Here is a 19,704-nt window from a genome sequence, read left to right on the forward strand (position 1 = left end):
GAGTTCTGTATAGCCTGCTGATAACCAACATTTGGTGCAACAAAGCACCTTCCATCGTCCCTTCCAATCTGTCAGCACAGGGACCGCTGTGTCTCTGCTGCCAAGAGCAGCGTTGATCAACTTCATTGGGGGCTAAACACCGCCAAGCGTCTGTTTAATTACACTCGATCTAACGGCAATTAGACATCAGGCAGCTGAGGGGGAAGAGTTACTGCAATTCTAGGCTTATGAACTGATCTTGTACAGTATGCAGATTTCACAAGCAACAAACACACAGGAGTGTTGTGTTTGTGTGTGTGGCATTCACACAGTTACCTTGCAGTTGGTTTATTTTAAAGTGCACTAAAACGCAGGGCTATTAGAAGCACATTAGAAATAGGATAGGCTTATCAGAAACATAGGAGACGGAAACTTTTTTAGAATCAATACTAACCATAAAGCAGCTGAGCTTGGTTTGATTCATGTTGAACAGTAAATTCCTTAAAGCAAACCTTCAGAAACACTGTCATGTCCAGGCTCTGCTGATGCATGATTTACAATTTAATAAAGCCCTTATTTATCTTAAAATGGTCCTTTGTGAAAGCCCTCAGGTTAGCCTCTGTCTTGAATGGGTTGTTTTAGCTTTTCAAGGCCCCACTTCTAAACCCGCTCTGTTCTGATTGGGCAGCTTTTGAAAGATGCCACAGGCTACAGAAAAAACGCAAACAGATCAGCAATAGATTCAAAGAGGCTGTGATTTAGAACTTCTTAAGGCTGTTGTCAGGCACAAGACAAGTAGGAAAAGAAAGAAAGAAAATAACAAACAACAACAACAACAACAACAACAACAACATGATCTTACGGGCCTTCTTTTCTGTGCTTTCCATCTCTTTCAGCTCCTTCAGTAGATGCCTAACTTCATTGTGCACAGATCATGAATGGCACCAACTTTGATGATCCCCTGGCTTTTCCTCCTTTGTCACATATATTAGCAAATACCTACAAGTAGGGCTGTGCGATATGACCAAAATCTCATATCCCGATATAAGAATTCTATTGTCCCGATAACGATACAAATCACAAAAATGTAACATTTTCTGTAAATTCTGTGAATCTCGGGCAGCTCGTCTTGTGGGAAGTGTTTCCAGCTGCGCGTCATGTAGCTGGAGTCGAGTGTTTTAACCGATGCATTTTCATGCACCACGAAACAAACGATAGCGTAAAATGAAACTATAGACGTTTTTATATCGTCATCCGATATATATCGTTATATCGAACAGCCCTACCTACAAGACTACTGACAGTCCCATGAGCTTCAGATGTACTCTGTGTTTAGCGGTAATGCTACAACCCGTTACTTTACCAGTTCCACTGGGAATACTTTTTACAGGAATAAGTATAATTTCTACATTTCTCTTTCTTTAAAACTCTAAAATTTATATAAATTGAACACTTTAAGAACTAAAGCTGTAAATGGAAAGCAGAACTTAAAAAAAACAAAACAAAAAACAAAAACCCAGCTGTGTGAGATGAACCCATATGAAATTCTTGAGGATCAATATTCAACAATACTCCCGGACTCATCAATACAGTTCCTCTTTTCCTCCGGCCTGGACAAAGATTGTTAAACATGTCCCAAACCATCTCAACCTTGAACTGTCCCTCTGATGTACTTATTTCTAATCCTGCCAATTCTGGTCACACCAAATGAAAATATTATCTTCACTTCTGCTACCTCCAGTTTGGCTTCCTGTCTTTTTTGCCCCCAGTACCACCAACTGCTGCATATCCTTTCCAGCTTACTCTTTATGACCCGCATGTTTAATTTGGATAGATTTTATTGTCAGATGCTCTTCCTGACGCAATCCTCACCATTTGTCTGGGCTTTGGATCAGCACCGGGAGTATACTGGCTTGTGGTGCCCTGTCACTGGGTTGTCATTCAAAGAAGGTAAAGGGCTTCAAAAAAACCAAAAACACCAAAAAGAACAAATACTATTTTGACCATTTAAAACTTTGTGTGTTCCAAGTCAACACTGATGACTATAAATAACCCTAACTGAAAGACTGATAATGAGTTTAGGTGCAGCATTTAGATGAAGCACTTTCAAAAGCCAAAAATCTAACACTAGGCACTGGGGTAGTTAGGCCAAACAAGGTGAAGAAGTCTGGGATCTTTTTCATTACACAGAGTTGATACATCAACAAGAATTCCTTTATCAAAAAGGTGTTTGAAGTAAAAGCAGCTCCAGGCATGGAAAATCTCCCAGAAAACAAACAAACAGTCACACATAGTACTGATAGTGGACTGAACATCCATTGATGTGTCAACGCTTAAAAAAAAAAAAAAAAAAAAAAAAAAATCCAGCTAGGTCACTTTGAGGTGACTGAGTGCCATGATCCGATACCAAAGTCAGACTCCCCATTTGCTTGAACCCACCAAATTCAGACCGTGTCCGCCTAGTTCATGGTGATTCCTGGATAGCTCAGAGAAAAATTTCTAGAACTCACTCAAAGGTGCACAGTTAACAGTTGTGTAGGGGTTAGGCTGGAGTCCCAAATAAATCAATAACATTTCCAGCATATAAACTATCTAACCAATAATAAATCACAATGCACTTTGAAATTTGCCCCTTAGATAACTAGTAATTTCCTTAGAGTTGATAAATACCCATTACATACCCATTATCTTGCCATCACCAGTGTGTGAATGTGTGTGTGAATGGGTGGATGACTGGATGTGTAAAGCGCTTTGGGGTCCTTAGGGACTAGTAAAGCGCTATACAAATACAGGCCATTTACTATTTTTAACCATTATAAATTGCTTGACAAAAAAAACAAAAAACACCCAACTACAATTTCTTATTTTATTTTTTGTATTAAACATGGTTGTGGAATGTTACAATTAATTCTCATCTTCTAGATTTTTGTTTTAGTTTTAAACTAACATTGCATTTTATAAATAAACAGATTACACAGTTATTTACCTCTAACAATGTTTCACCATTGTTAGAGGTAAATAAGGTCATTGAGGTTCAACCTCAATTACACTTTAAAGGAAAACAACTTGTGCAATGCAAGTTGTGCACGACATTTGATTTAATCATTTATATTGGTTTTCCTATGAGAAACACTATTGCAAAAGCAAACAGAAGACTCATGGGACTGGTAATGTTTAACTTGAAATCCTTAATTTACCAGTGTTGTCATCATTTTTTCCTGTTGTGTTTTGACTTCAGTTCCTGAACATGTGAGATAATGTTTCGAGGACACAAAGGTTTAGCCAGCATAACAGACTCCTGTAGTGATTGTTTAAATGTAGGGTTGTTGTTCACCTATCACCTGTGTAGTGGATGGGCCACATGAAACAGTTCTTTCCTTACTAATAATCCGTAAGATCTATTGCTGGGTTTTCTGATTTTTTTTATTTTTATTTTTTTTTAAGTTTATAGTTGTATGTACTTAAAAATTAAATTTTTTGTGACTTAACCTCCAAGTACCTCACGCTTAAACAAGTGAATGCACTGGAGCGTGCCTCTCTGAAGTTAACATAATGCTACAGACTGTCTAGGGAAAACAGTGCTTGGACACTGCAGCACAATCAAAATTATTGCAGCTGTGTGAGATGAACTTGTTATCTTATCTCCTTTGAAATTGTTGTTTTTTAGATGGGGACAAGGTCTGCAACCACTCGCAGTCAGTTCAAAGTGATTTCAGTGGATCAAGAAGGAAATAAAATAGCAATAAGTTGGACTGTCAGTCTGCAGTCATTGGTGATAACTGCTAAACTAGTGAAAATCACAAATCAGAGTCTAGCCAGAACCTCACAAATTTGAAAAAGAAATTCAAAATGATATAGGTACTTGGCAAACACACTATCCAGAACAGAGCCAGCTGGAAACCAACTGGATCAAGTCCCCCAGTTGCAAAAGGCATGTAGATGAATTGCACTCATCAGTGCAGATTGCCAACACATTGCAGTCAATCTTTCTGCATTTATAAATTAGACAGCAATTATTTGCAACCTTAGGCCAATCTGACTCATCTGAGTTGGACCGCTATTGTTTGACGACAGATCTCTCAAAAGACCACCTTGTGGTTAAAAGTGATTGCCCAGAGGTTGAGGTTTTTGCACAGGGCAACCAGCTGGTCACCACAACTACTTTTAAATGCAATAACCAGACAACCACCAATTTTTCCTACTCACAAGAAGTCTGCTGTCCTATTTTTATTTCAATTTCACTGACCCATTACCAGGATGACTGAGAACCTTCACAGACACACTGACCCATTACCATTTTCTTTTTTTTTTCTTTTTTAAAAACAAAGAGTCTGCAGATGTTTAAGGTAAAGCAAAAAAAGTGTTTCCTGAAAAACACAGTAAAACGTTTCTCATATGACATCTTATACACTGGACTATGTTAGATAAATTTAGCAAAGTGATGAGACACTAAAGGTTTAAAGGGTAAAAATTACCAGAATTCAAACATAAGTTCAGACTGAAGGAGTTAATCTAGAGACGGGTAGTTATGATGTGAACTTATCACATGCATTCCTTTCTACTTTGATTAGGAAGTCTTCACAAACTGAGAACGTGTGAAACAGATATCTGTGGAGACACTCATATAAACAGAAATGCTTACATTTTTTTCCCCCCTTGAAAAGCATAAGTGCTGATATGGGTGTAAACAGTAAACACTGGTTCTTTGGATGCAATCTGATGTTATAGGTAGAGCAGGGCGATATGACCACAAATATTTATCACGATATACATTTGAAAATTTGCGATAACGATATAACTGACAATATAATTGACACTAGACAAAATACTTTACAACTCCACAACTTTATTAGTGCAAAAAAAAAAAAAAACCAAACATCTATGTATTTTCACTTAAACAAGCAGCTGTTTTTTATGTGCATTAAAGTTATATAAAAATGTAACAGTGCAAATTACTTGCTGACAGTTTAACCAAAAGGTATTTCCAGTGGAAATTGGCCGACATATCCTCAGCATAACCATGCATAATATCCACAAAACTTAAAAAGAGGTCTCACACACACACACACACCTATGTTGAAGCACAGTATCACTCCGCGAGGCTCCTGCCTACGATAGCCGTAATGCTCTGACAATGTGCTCCGTGTACGACATAAAATCATTTCGAGGTCAGTAAACACAACCAGAATTCAAACATAAGGCACACGGGATTATAAGGGGCACTGTCGATTTTCAGAAAAATTAAAGGATTGATTTTAAGTGTGCCGTATTTTCCAAAAAACAAAACAAAAAAAAAAACACTGTAATAACAACGGCCCCGCTAGCATGCTCTACCAAAAATAGTGCTTTGTTGAGTATCTGATGGACAAAAGCTAAACCAGTTCCACATCACTGAAGTTGCAGCATTTTTTACAAACCAATTCTGGTTCATCCATTTCATTCAACGATCCCCTTTCGCCCTTCTCATTCTCCGCCATTGCTTATGAAAACAAAAAGGCACTGCGCATGCGCGTTTTACCCATATTCTATCGCGATATTTCATTTTCTTATTGTTGCCCAACATTATACCGGTATCACTGTGAACGGTATGATATGGCCCAGCCCTAGTTATAGGTCAAGAAAGTAAAAATTAGTTTTTACTGTGACATCATCACATTTTATTTCTTCCTTCTTTTAAGATAAAGAAGTAGTTTAATTACCCTTTACCACAATCTACTATATGTATGTACCCCATTTACTTTTGTTGCGTTCCAGTTGACTTGGATATTTTGTGAGCAAGGCCCATCATTCTGCTTTTGTGACTGACAGCGTTTTCAGACAGAATTTAACAGTCAAAGTAAGGAAACATTTAGCCATCTGCTACAATTCCTAAAATGATCAATATTACAACAGTTTAAAAACAAAAAAAAAAAATGAATAGACAATATCAGTTCAACTTGAAAACAACCAGCCTTCAAACCAGTTACAGCTGCATTTCAATCACAACTCCAAGTAAATGATTTGGCAGACTTTTATAGTGGATGCCCTTTCTGAGACAACCTCCCAAAAAGATTTCCCTTGTCCCAGTCTAAAAGTCAGGGATCTTTCACTTGTTGGGCACATGTGTAAACCAATATCCAACACCAAAATAGTACATTAAAGTACTAAAGAAGTGAATTCCTTCAGTGGGCTGGTTTCAGTCATTATGCAAATGTATGTTTATAAGAATGAGGAAACCTGCAGTCAGCTGAGACTGAAGAAGTCACTTGGATGAGCGACGAAACGTTTCTCCCACAAAACGCTATGTCCAGATGAACAGAATCAAGTTTTGGAGATTTACTTTCCTGGATGATTGAGAATGCATCAAGAAGCTAAACTAAATATTTCTACTACTGTTGAACAGTAGATTTTTTTGCCACAACTTGCACTGCGCAGTCTAAAGCACAGCATCACACACACCGATCTGTTGTGCTCCACATCATGATTGTCATCTTTCTTCCGGCTGTGCACTCCCACTGTCCTTTATTACCACTTTATCGCCATTAAGTGCATTATCAGGTTACACCAAGTGACTGACAAAATCCATCCATCCATTCTTTTCCTATTATCCATTTCAGGGTTGCGGGGGGCTGTAGCCCAGCTGTCTTAGGGCGAGATGCGGGATACACCCTGGACAGGTCACCAGTCTGACGCAGTGACTGACAAAATTGTACAGTTAATTTAAACATGATGAATTCCTCTCTTTTTTACCTGCACAGGTTTTAAAACATAACTAATTTTTAACAACAAGCGCTCCAGCAGAGCAAACCTCTACCAAGACAGCTCAGTAAAAATTAGATGCAGGTAGCATAACAGAGGTTTACTTTGATTACACGAACATGTTGTAGGAGTTGGTCATGGATAATAGGTATTGATTTGGACATGAATAACTTGAGCTTATTATATAATATTACACTACAGTATATTTCTCACTAAGTAGGCAGCTCATTCTCTCTCTTGACAATACTTTCTTTGAGGATATAACACATCTTGGGGTCATCTTGAAAGAAAGACAAATGTGAAATGTAAAAGTGAGATCACTGAGTTCACGTGGACACAAAACAACATTGTGATATTTAGAATCCCCATAGATCATTCCCTATATGCCCATATGTCGTCAGTACAAACAATAGCAGTCAGAAATATAGTTTTAAATAGTTCTATATAGCATTATTCCTTTTACCTCTCCTTCAGGGTCAACAGCTTGATCTGAAGGTCAAAAGCCAAATGTTTCAAATAATATTTACATTTTTTTTTATACTGTACACACTATATGGTGACAATACTTATCCTTAGTCAGGTACTCGAACCACCTCAACTGGCTCCTTTCAATGTGGAGGAGCAGCGGCTCTACTCTGAGCCCCTCCCAGATGGCTGAACTATCTCAACCCATCTCTAAGGGAGAGGCCAGCCACCCTTTGGAGGAAGCTCATTTCTGCCGCTTGTATCTGCGATCTCGTTCTTTCGGTCACTACCCACAGCTTGTGACCATAGGTGAGGGTAGGGACGTAGATCGACCGGTAAATTGACAGCTTCGCTTTTACACTCAGCTCCCTCTTCACCACAACAGACCAGTACAGCACAGCATCCGCATCCACAGCAATCCGTCTGTCGATCTCCCGCTGCCTTCTCCCATCTCTTGTGAACAAGACCCCAATAAACCCTACCTCTGCAAGCCTGCACACACACAGACACTATTACAGGCCAACACAGTTAAAAGGTATGTAGTGCAGCACCATAGCAAAATTCAAGGTTTCCTAATTGCTTTTGGCTAGAGAACTGTTCCTGTCATCTTATTACAGCCAGTTTCATACCACTCTTTGCAGTCAAGTGAATGTGCTTTGTGTTTTATATTTGTTATCCATTCTTTTTTCTTTTTTTAAATTGACATCACCTCGTTGAGAGTTTCTAATCAGCTCTGCTGAATCTCCCGTATTTGCCTAAGATCCGTTTTTGATCTCTTCTCTGATCCATATTTGTTAAGGACTCAAGAGGAGTAAGAAAGAAAAAGGTGTGGCACTAATCACGAGACACGCCTCAACACTAAAAACTGCCTCATCCTTTTAATCTAATGGCCTATCGAGCTTAACCTTTCCCTCCCGCCATCTCTGGGTGATTAATAATCAACACAACCCGGCCTGTGTGATCAATGTATCTTAGAACAAAGCGTAAGTCGCACAAACACATCCCAGCTTTTGTTTTACCTAAAAAGGCCCAGCCTCCATTTGTCCCGGCCTGTGAAGTGATTGCCAAATGCACCGTTACTATGTGTGGTTTCATCATTAACAGGTTTAAGAATTTTGCTTTTCTGAAACCATCCTCAAGAGCCCTCACACCAAGAGGCAAATCCATCACAACTGTTTGTGAAAGAGTAAATACAGGTGGACACATCAGTTTATGAAAGAGAAAAGAAACTAAATGCTTGATCTCTTGTGACAGAAAGAAAACTTGTTAGAGGCTTTTGAAGCTTATCTGCAGTTAGAGCCAGCTTAGGTTATGCAAACAGCCCTTTCTGCACACAGTCAAAAGCAGGGGGTCAAGTAGCTCTTGACCGGTCTGCAAAAAGAAAAAAGAAGAAGAAGAAAAAACTTCACCCACAAGGCATAATGAAGCAGAGAGAGATCCAGTGAAGGGAAATTTCCACTATGAATGCTGGGAAGCAAGCTTCAAACAAAAAAATTACTACAGTGAGGCGACAGACGCAAGGTTACAAATGATTCTGTGTCACAGCAAGACAAATGGACACAACCCACAGAGCCACCCCACTAACACAGGGAAATATGGACTCGCAAATTATGAAGTCTCCATACTTCTTTAGCTGACACTTTCACTTCCTCATCGTTTTCAAAAAAGCCTTCGGTCAGTATAATAATGGAAGCACATTCCCAATCAGAAGACCTGCTGTCACAAAATACGCCTGCCCGTAACTTCCCTTCCAATGAAACAGTCTGACTGAAATAAGGTTCCAGCATTGCCTTTGTGTCATCCTGCATCACCATAGACGAGCGCAATCAGTGACCATCTTTAACTCTGTATTTGCATGTTGTCCTATCACTCATATCTGAATTACTGAACATGCACGCCCAACAACCACACTGATACGGGTTCTGGAATAGCTGGTCGTAAGCCTCCACACATACCATGTCACACTGCAATAGCAAGCCATCAAAGCCAGTGAGTGAGATAAAAGGGCAAAGGTGGTGATCAGCTGGCTGTCCACAATGTTAGGACTCTAACGTCTAACAATGTCACACCTTTATACACTACACAATTTACTCAGTCACTTAGTGGGGAAAGTTGCCCATTCAGTGGTGCCAATTCCACATTAAGAGATGCTGAAAACTTTCTTCAACACTAGAATATCAGGGTGAGAAGCAGCGTCTTCCAGTCAGACTTTACCAGAATCAGTACAGGAGTGTACCCGTCAAACATTTTATAATAGGTCACGCTCCAATATGAACATCTTTGACACTCTACAGAAAATGTATCTTTAAAGTTTCCTGCTTTATATTAGTTTGTAGTCAATCCATCTCTGGACTCTTAGCCAGCGCTACCCTTAGCTTTCATAGCCTCTAAGCCAAGCCTCTGCTGATTTCATTATTTTCATCTAATAGTAAAAATACATGATCCAATGCGTAGACGTCTCATTGGTATGTGGACAGTGTCTTTTTTTGGACTAAAAAAAATAAATTAAAAAAAAAGGGGAACGTTTTGATAAAAGCAGTGTTATTGGGAACATTTTTCTTTAGAAGAAGAAGAACTGTTTTTCATCTGTTTTTTCTGGCCCCTGATTGTTCTTTGAAGACTTCGCAATCTTGAAAAGCAGAAAAGTAGTAAATAGACAACATATCTGATAGCGTAGGGTTAAGGTTAGAAATATTTAAGTCTCAGGGGGTTCTTTTTTTTTTTTTAAATGAATAAATAACATACGTGTTAGCATCTTGCAATTATCATAATGCAACATGATGGAATCTCTTGTTGTCACCAACTCCCTTTAAAACTCTAATTTAAACTCCAGATTGCAACAGAGACACTTTCCATTATGTCCTTTGTTCAGGGTTATTTTTGGAATCTTTATAGCTGCAGGAGATATTACAACACTTTCCGTAACTTTATTAGCATTCCTCGTGACGAGTAATCCAACTGTTTTAGCGCCTCCAAGAAGCTCGCGTGTCGTGTGCACTCCGTGTTTGGCACCAGTGTGATCGTTCTGTTAATTATTACGTGTTCACACAGTTTTGCAAATAAATTGGAGCAACGCCGACAAACAGGATTTCACTTTATTGCTTATGATAGCGGTCGCCACGGAAAATGTCATAAATATCAGCCTGTGACATCTGATAGGCTACTCACACCACTGTACAAGACCTATTAAAACCTTACGTTTGAGCTAAAAAAAAAAAAAAAAAAATTAAAAAAAGCCTAACCCTTAAACTGCTATCAAACAGTTTTGTTACAACTTCTTGGAAGAAGAAGTCTTTAACATTTGCTCAGTTATTTATTCTCTTGCTCATTTCAAAAATGATTTGCTAATGTTAACCTTGCAATTGACAGTTATGAAGGTCAAAAATATTACTTCTTGACTGAAGGTGTCATTTGCTGATAATTCGTGCAACAAAAGATGTGCGTATGCTTACGTAACTTTATACACTAGATTCACACCATGTACCATTCAAACACGCGCAAATGTAACTTTATGTTCTTGAAGAAACAGCCGAAAATCAGCTACACGCACAAACTGACGTGTTAGTCTGATGTTAGCCGACAATATGTTGAGGCTGCTTTTCTGCCAGTGTTTCTGTACAGCCAGCCTTTCAACCTTCCTAACAGCCAAACTACACTGGCCTCTTTGAGCATCCACTGCCCACAACAAAACCCACACAACCACCACGACTGCCAATATTGCACAAAGACACCATGTTACTACAACCCACGGCGAGGGGATGGGGGCAGAGAGAGAACTCATTTATGATAAAAGAGGTTATTCGCACACTGGAGCTATTTTTATTTGATTCCATTTCACAATTTTTGTTCCTGTAACAATCTTCTATATGCTGTGAAGTAAGCCGAGATTAACAAAGGAAGTAGTCTGAACACGTTTTTTCTTCCTCCCTCTTTCTTTCCGAGAGCTGAAGGAACGGGCACGAGACCCTGCCAGGGTGACAGAGCGTCCAGTGCTGAATCAGCGGGTCGCAAGTTGTGTAATCTCACACACACACACACACACACACACACACACACACACACTAGCAGAGGCAGGGTGGACAGAGCCGAGTGTGTCTGTGTGTTTGTGCAAGGAAACTTCAAGAAAAAAGAAACAGAGGCCCAAACAAGTGTTACAGTTGTGGCTCCTCTTAATTTAAAGCCTCAGTGCCGCTGAATGGATCCAGTTGGCCTATAAGACGAGTCTCTTCAAACAGCCAATTCTTTAGGCTTGACCAAAGTTTTGTTTTTGTCAGGAAAAGTGCACACACACACGCGCGCACACACACGCGCGCACACACACGAGGGGGACTCTCAGCTTAAAGCCTGCCCTGTAACCATTCTGAGGGATGTGCTCAAATTTACCAATTAAAAGCCCTCACTTAGTCCTCTTATGGAGTGGGAACCTACAGGCCCTGATCTCTATTCATTTGAGGCCCTGTGGCATTAAAATGTGTGGGAGCCCCCTGCTGTTTAAATCAGGTCTAAACGCAGTCATCCAAAGCTGCATGAAGACTTTCTAGGACTTCTGACAACTGCTTGTGTAATGTGTAATAAAAAAAAAAAAAAAAAAAAAGCAAGATAAAGAAGATGGCCTACGATAACAATGGTGAGCCAGATGTGGGTGCTGCACGAGACACTTGCACAGCTGCCAGTTGCATCACAACCTGCTGTGTGCTGCACCCAAGCCGCTAACCAACGATGAATTGATCCATTGTCTGATGCTGGTGGTTGTATACACATCCAGTGCTCCTGACACTACCAGTAATCCCTATGACATGTGCATGTTTACCCAAACTATCTAACAGGCATTTAATTTATTCATCAAATGGCGCTTGCATTGTAGCAATTTAAATCTTGACAAAACGCTGTCCAGCAAGATTCATTTACTTATTGGCAGTCAGATATGCATTGCAAAATTTACATTTAGCTAATAAAGCATCTAATAGTACGGTTGCGTTCATCGGTTGGAAATGGATGCAGTACTGTTTGATGCAAACTGGTATAATTTGTATGCAGAATTAATAAACTCACTTACACATTAAAACTGCAATTAAGTAAGTAACCTTTTATATGGTATTATGACAATACAGACGACTCTTACGGCCAGATTGTTTTTTTTAACAGTGGAGTTTGGCTGAACTCTTGCGTGGGTGTTATCGGCTGCTACCTATTGACAGAGCCAAATCCAGATGTTCGGACAAACACCTTTACTTCCAGAGCTACAGCGAAGCCGCAAGCCGGAGAAATTCAGTGTGTGGTGTTCACCAGTTTAGGAATTAGCTCATGTTAATTCACAAGAATACATGACTTGCAATTACGGAATTAAGGACACATTAGCCCGACACAGCAGGCTCCCGACACCGCAAACCTCGACCATTCACGTGAGAACACCCGGAGGTTGAACTTCGTTTAAAATGTGACAATTTATACTTAAAACTTGTGTTTTCTACCGCATACACACTCCACAAGAAATTTCCACAGTCACATAGGCACACCGTTGAATTCGGCACGTACATACTGCCCCACACTTCATTCATCTCTATTCCAGCTTTTGGCCACACTTGGCTCACACGTTGCTCTTTATCGTTGTCTCCAACAGTTTAACGAGCAAAAAGGGGCACACGGTGGCTTCTCCGCCAACCCAAGAGAAGTGGACGCACTGTCGAACAAGGGAACAAAGTTCAGAGTGGTGACAAGCGAAGACTTACAAGAGTTTGTTCATACTGCAGCGCCCGCTGATCTGACCCGTCTCCTGCCATGGTTCAGCTCGCGGTTTTCAGGTCGCCAAGTGAAAGGAAAAGCCGACAGCGCTATTGTGTTCTCACTGATTAAAGCATTAGATTTACTGTAGTTTCTGTTAAGGAGTTCACAAACGGAACTCCAAGTAAAGACTGTGAACTGGTTACAGTAAGTTCCTTCATTTTATAGCCTCAAGTTCTCAACAAGATAGAAGGCTGAGGCGGAGCTTTTGCTAGTTTAAGTGGGAGGTGTCAGTCAAGCCAGAAGGAACCTTTCGGTTGTTCATAGTTTTTCTTTTACCTTTAATCCTTTATTTTCTTTAGATAAAAATTAAAACCAAAACAAAACAGTCTAGTTTAGTATATATGCTTGTGTTGTTGTTGTTGTTGTTGTTGTGTATGTAATCAGGGAATTCATTAAAGGTTAAATAATATGAGTAATTAAAGCCTTCTGAGCTGGTCCAAGCTTCTTCAGGACCAAAAAACAAAGGACAATCAATCTAACCGTGTTCATAAGGAACGGTGCTGCAGTCATATGGTAGAGCTCCTAATGACTCCTCATCTCACAGCAAACATTTAGACTTATAACAGGAAATGCACAGGTTAAAGTGTGCCCCACTGTGTCTGAATGCACAATAACAGAGCCCTGGTACTGAACAAAATGTAACAATTTTTAATGTTAGAAATAGAAATGTCTGCATTTCGGTGGGGGGGACAAAGCTCTTTTGAGTTAAGCATTCAATTGTGCTCTGAAAAAATAACTTTGTGTAGGAATGCACAGTTTTATGCTCACAAATCACAATGGGCATTTTCAAAATTACTGAGGTTAAATCAGTGAATGACACAGGCGGCCTGAAACACAGTATGTGTGAAATGTTCTCTTTGGTGTCATATCTCTTTACTAAATAGTGAAATCTATATCTCATTGTAGCTATTTATTTCTGCATTAAGCTAGCTGCTACAAACACAATGCACCAGTGATAGGACAGGTGTTCTACAAGGAATACAATCTCTGAAATATCTCTGACACAGATGAATCCATCTTTTTTTTTTCTTTCTTTTTTTAAGTATGATTAATGCAAGTTTTTCCCTGACATGACCCAATCTTTAAAGGTTGCTTAAACCCTGATGTATCGCATCGCAGAGATGTCAGCTAAAGTTAAAACATTGTCAGGCTGTATTCTCATGTAATATGAACTGGAATCACATCGAGTCCAGAATTTGTACCTAATTCGCGTTACTGGTTAGCCTTTAGTTACAAGACCAGAGATGATGCAGTTTAGAAGCATTAGGTTAGGTAGAAATCTTCTATTAGGAAGTAAATAATTTTAAAAGTACATAGAAGTATGTAATCCTGGTTGGGGTGGACAACTACACTTAATGTTTTTGGTAAAATGTTACAACCTTGTGGTGAAAGTTTCCATTTAATATTGGTTTCCATTTAAATGTATTTGATAAGGTAGCTGAAAACCTCTGAAGATTGAGTTTGAGTTGTTGCCTTCCAGCCGCCGTTTTAGAGTACCTGTGAGGAAGACTAAAAGACTCCAGGTCTCTTTTATCCCCACTGCATCTTGTCTCCTCAATGGCAAATAACTGTTCTTGGACTTTTTAATCACTATTATTGTCATTATTATTTTATAGTATTGTTCTGTTTATTTATATCCTGCTGCTAAACTAATTTCCCCTTGTGGGACAATAAAGAAATTGAATTGAATTGAATATTTACTACAGTATTTGAGGCTTTAGTGAAGTATTATACCAGCTGACCTGTCAATACTGACCACCAACAAGCTACACTGTGTGAACTTCACAGGTAGTCCATCTAACTCACAGGTGTCAAACTCCAGGCCTCGAGGGCCGGTGTCCTGCAGATTTTAAATGTGTCCTTGATCCAACACAGCTGATTCAAATGGCTAAATGACCTCCTCAACATCTCTTGAAGTTCTCCAGAGGCCTGGTAATGAACTGATCATTTGATTCAGGTGTGTTGACCCAGTGTGAGCTCTAAAACCTGCAGGACACCGGCCCTTGAGGCCTGGAGTTTGACACCCCTGATAACTGATGCATTTCAATCTGTTTTAAGGGATGAAAGATATGACATTTTCACAAAGCTACACTGCCAGCGAGAGTAAAATTTGGAGCAGTTCATTAAAATCTCTAAGATTATGTAATCTAATCCTTTTTCCATTTTCTGATGCCAGGAGGAAGTGTAATTTTATTTTGCCATTGTTTTATACATAATATTTACAGACACAGCACGCTACTTTATTCAAATCTAATAACATTCTGTATATTTTCTTAGTATTTGTTACTTGCTAGCACAAATGCTAACATGCTAAAGTAGAAAACTAAAATGGTTCATATTATAAAAAAGAAAAATTCCAAATGTTGCAAACATCAATATGTTACCAGTGCAGACATGTTTGCATGCTAGGATGCTAGAACTATAAAGCTGCATCAACACAAGGATGACAATGAGGGATTCGCTCATCATGGATCACTTTGAAGGTGATGGTTATCTCTATTGGACATTCCAGCCTGTGGCTACCCAGTTAATTTGCTGGCAGGTTATCTGTGAGTCACCGGTATCGTGCTCTCTCATCAGCAGTCGCTTCAAATACTTGTCTCAAAGTTTATCTTGGGACCTGCCAAATTTACATCGCCTTCTGTGTAGATGTAACCAATAGCACCACACCATTGGATTACCATTTTGAACCCACCAAGCTAGCCAACTTTGAGGGTTCAAATTACAGTTGACTTTTTCTTTTTCTTTTTTAAAACAATAAAACCAATTTTCTACCCCAATTCAGATTTATGTTTTATATTCCTTGGGGAGAGGAAACGTCTGTAACAGTTGTATGTTTTTTGTTTGTTTGTTTTTTTAATGTGGGAGATGTAATGAATGCTTGGAGACAGAGCATTTGGCTTTGGAGTAGATTCAAACCCAGCAATCACCTGCTTACCCCAGTGAGCCCAGGATGTTTGATTTTGCCTTTTTAGCTGGTGTTACCATGTTAGGATAAGAAAGCTTCTCTCAACAGATGGCACTCTCAAGCTGCGAGCTCATAAAATCCCCAGTCTGTCTAAACCTATAAGACAGGTTGCTTTCACAGTACTGACTACTAAATATTTCCTTGTTATTGTTTTCTTTAGGTGGTGAATCAGCTGAAGCACTAGGTATTTGTTGTTTGCGCTGCGCAAGGGAGTGATCCATTTCTGCCTTCATTAACCATCTTGCCATCAGTCAGGGGCTTTAGAAATTAGCGAATTTTGTTTAATTGTATGCTATACAGCAACTGAGACTTAAACCCAATAGGAAAATGTTTTTCCAGTGAATAAATCTAGTAAAAAGTAACCTAGTGGCTTTTGTCAAAGACTTCCATACAATGTGACTTATCTTTTGGCAAATTCAGGCACTTCTACTAGGTTTCATTTTGTAGCACCAGAAACTACATCCATTATTATTATACAGTTTATAGAAGAATGATCATGTTTGCATTGTAATTTTGAGGATGTTAGCATTGTGATACTGGCATTTACTGTTTTTCCTCTGAGGTACAGACTCACAGAGTTTTGAGTCTGGCTGTAGATGTTCAGTCTTGTTAAGTAAGACACAAAGACACAATATCCCATTCTGCTTATTGTTTTGGAATAAGATACTCTAACATAAAAGAATCACATCTGAAAGATTATGCCTTGAAATAAAAGATAGAAAGTTACTGATCTGAGCCAAAACCACAGACAATCAGATCAATGCAGAGAAAGCTCACTCTCACTCGGTATCACTTGAACAAACCTTTTCATGTGCAGAGGTTAACCATTCTAAAGATATTAACTGCTATCCAGTCGAACAAAGATAACTCTTCCTGAGGTCAATAATGTGTTAGATTTAATTTGTCTTCAGAAACCTGATACTGAGAAACTCAGGTGTTTGATGTTCTTTTGCAGTGATGTGAAACAAATACTAGGAACCTATTCATAGCTGTTAGCGGGGAGTCCAACCTGATATGAAACTCTACAAAAATACACACTTGAGCTCACTGCTGTTGGACAGAAGAGGTTAATCATTAGAATAGCACTGCTTTGTGTGAATCTTGTTTGAAAGCGACAACCTTTGTAGATTCAGCTCCTATCTTGTGGAGCTGCTGTTTTTAAGGTTACGCAAGGGTTCACATTCTTGAAACTCATGACTCACAATGGAAAATGGCTGGAGGTATGTGATAAGCAGAAACACCAGTTGATCAACAGCAGTCATCCATCTATTTTCTACCACTTATCCAGATCTGGGCAGTGATGGCACAAAACATTTATTGAGGGATCTATCTTCCCTACTACATCCTCCATCTCTCTCCGTCTCTGGCCTCTGCCTGGTTCACTTGTTGTATTTGAGAGCGTCCAGAATACTTTCACAAAGCCATGGTTGTATATAGAGATTGAAAAAGAAAATCAACCCCTTGTGCAGTTAAATCTGTAGTTGTCATCCAAGGTGCATGTTTGTTAGTAAGAGCTGAAAGGAGTCACAGGTCTAAAAATGGTGACAACTGAAAAACAAAACTGGAGCCTTTAAAAATGCACGCCACGCACCAAAACGGTGGCTATGTCCCTATTTTGTTATATTAATCTGTTTTGAGGAGGGTTGGCTAAACTGTCATGAAATGTGGACTCTGACACAGATGGGTGAAATTGAAAGGTATTGTACGTTTAATGATTGCTTTTTAGTCCAAAGGAACAACATCCAGCCGGAAAGAAGTCAATGAGGCAGAATAAACTGAAACAGGGATAATAGGCAAACTCAAAACAAGAACAACAACAAACAAAGGATAACAAAAATAAAAGTGAGAATGGAAACTCACAGCGAAATTCCAAAAACTCCAAACACTGGGTCAAAGACCTAGGACCATGACATAAATGATGAGGCAGCTAGTCTGAAATAATTCGCACATTGTTCTTAAGGAGACCACAAAGTTTATCACAGTTTATTTTGTCATTAAAAGTCTGTAAATTAAATATGTTACCCTCAAGAAGAGCAGTTTTTCTCCTATTACCATTATGCATCTTTCTCCAAATATTGCCCCTGTAGTACCTTGATGGAAATGCATTATTAAAACTTAGTGAAACTTGCTGATTTAAGTCACATTTTTCCAGTTCAGAGATTTTACTGCCATGTACAGGTATATCATTTTACACGGTACAAGATTTGGGGCTACGTCCAAATTCAGTCTAAACAGTGTATGTAGAATCTTGTCCAATGTCCATATTGTATCTGGCTATCACATATACATCTGAATAACTTTTCTTCATTTCTATTGTTGCTGACGAAAATGGAAATATAACTTTCAGTCTTTTATTGAGATATGTCTTTGAAAGATTTCAAGAATTCATCTTTCTTGTTTTTGCACTCTTTTTATTTGCCATTCTTCAACCACATTAAATAATAAAGCTGGCACTGCTGTTTCCGCTCTCTCTCTCAGTCTCTCTGTTTAGAACAACCTTATCTGAATATCCTCGTGTTCCTTTTACCTTAGTCTAAATCAGAGGTCGGCAACCTTTCTGATGATGAGTGCCATCTAAAAACGTCCTCAGCAGTCAATGTGCCATATGATTGCATTAGCAATATGGTAAATGGTAAATGGCCTGTATTTGTATAGCGCTTTACTAGTCCCTAAGGACCCCAAAGCGCTTTACATATCCAGTCATCCACCCATTCACACACACATTCACACACTGGTGATGGCAAGCTACATTGTAGCCACAGCCACCCTGGGGCGCACTGACAGAGGCGAGGCTGCCGGACACTGGCGCCACCGGGCCCTCTGACCACCACCAGTAGGCAACGGGTGAAGTGTCTTGCCCGAGGACACAACGACCGAGACTGTCCAAGCCGGGGCTCGAACCGGCAACCTTCAGATTACAAGACGAACTCCCAACTCTTGAGCCACGATCGCCCTTTAATATTTAATAACGCTCTATATTAACAGTTACACACTATATAGAACAACTTTATAGAATTATATTTGTTCACATATGTTGGCAGCTATCAGTGAATTGTTATCAGCTATTTTGAAACAAAAAAATACATTTTTTATCCATAACAAGAACAGCAAATGAAATACAACAGAAAATGCAAATGCTATTTATGGTCTTCTCACAACAATGATAAGAAAAATAAACCGGGCCAATATGGCATGTTTGTTAATACAGAGATACACATGTTAATGTGATCTATCCTCTCCCACTCAGAGACACAGGTCTCCGAGTGTCCAGCATTCAGACGGCTACCTGAGGACACTCATGTGAGAGAAAATCTGCTCACAGAGATATGTAGAGCCAAATACTGTCAATAAGGCCTTTGCAATGTTCTGAAGACAGTTAAACTTGTCAGGTAGTGATGTCCAGCAGGTGAAAATGCAAGCTCCATGAACACGCACGGCTATGGATTCCAGCTGCGTTCATAGTTCTGCAAACTTTGACCCCCACAGAGTCGAGGTTTTCACTTCAATCAGCTGCATTTTGATGTCACATTAACTGGCATTAACTCAGCCAGTTAATGCGAGACAAATCCAGCTGCTCATTAAAGCTTTCTGGTTTGATCAGAAAAGAAAACATTGGTCCATACGCCTGAAAGTCCTGAAAACACATTGTGAATTCTGTCTTGAGTCTACGGATGTATCCGTGTATTTCCACGGTGCTGATGCTGCGCTGAGCAGACAACTCCTAAAGCATTTGAAGTGTTGGAATGTGGAAATTTCAACATCGCTTGCAA

The 19,704-nt window shown here is 39.4% G+C and overlaps 1 protein-coding gene across 9 annotated transcripts in view; it reads right to left on the reverse strand.

Moving 5' to 3' along the window:
- The window catches only part of LOC113036314 (chloride channel protein 2), a 221,524-nt gene that overhangs the window by 164,259 nt on the left and 37,561 nt on the right, over nucleotides 1–19,704 (reverse strand). For 8 of the 9 annotated variants that reach the window (XM_026192578.1, XM_026192576.1, XM_026192579.1 and 5 more), the window contains exon 1: nucleotides 12,912–13,261. The exons of the other annotated variant lie outside the window; for it this stretch is intronic. In XM_026192578.1, the coding sequence (XP_026048363.1) occupies nucleotides 12,912–12,962 (51 nt within the window). In that variant the 5' untranslated portion in view covers nucleotides 12,963–13,261. Of the gene's footprint in view, nucleotides 1–12,911; nucleotides 13,262–19,704 lie in introns of those variants that run through there. 9 annotated transcript variants of the gene reach the window in all.

This window comes from Astatotilapia calliptera, chromosome 14 (genome assembly GCF_900246225.1).
Source record: "Astatotilapia calliptera chromosome 14, fAstCal1.2, whole genome shotgun sequence".
NCBI lineage: Eukaryota > Metazoa > Chordata > Actinopteri > Cichliformes > Cichlidae > Astatotilapia > Astatotilapia calliptera.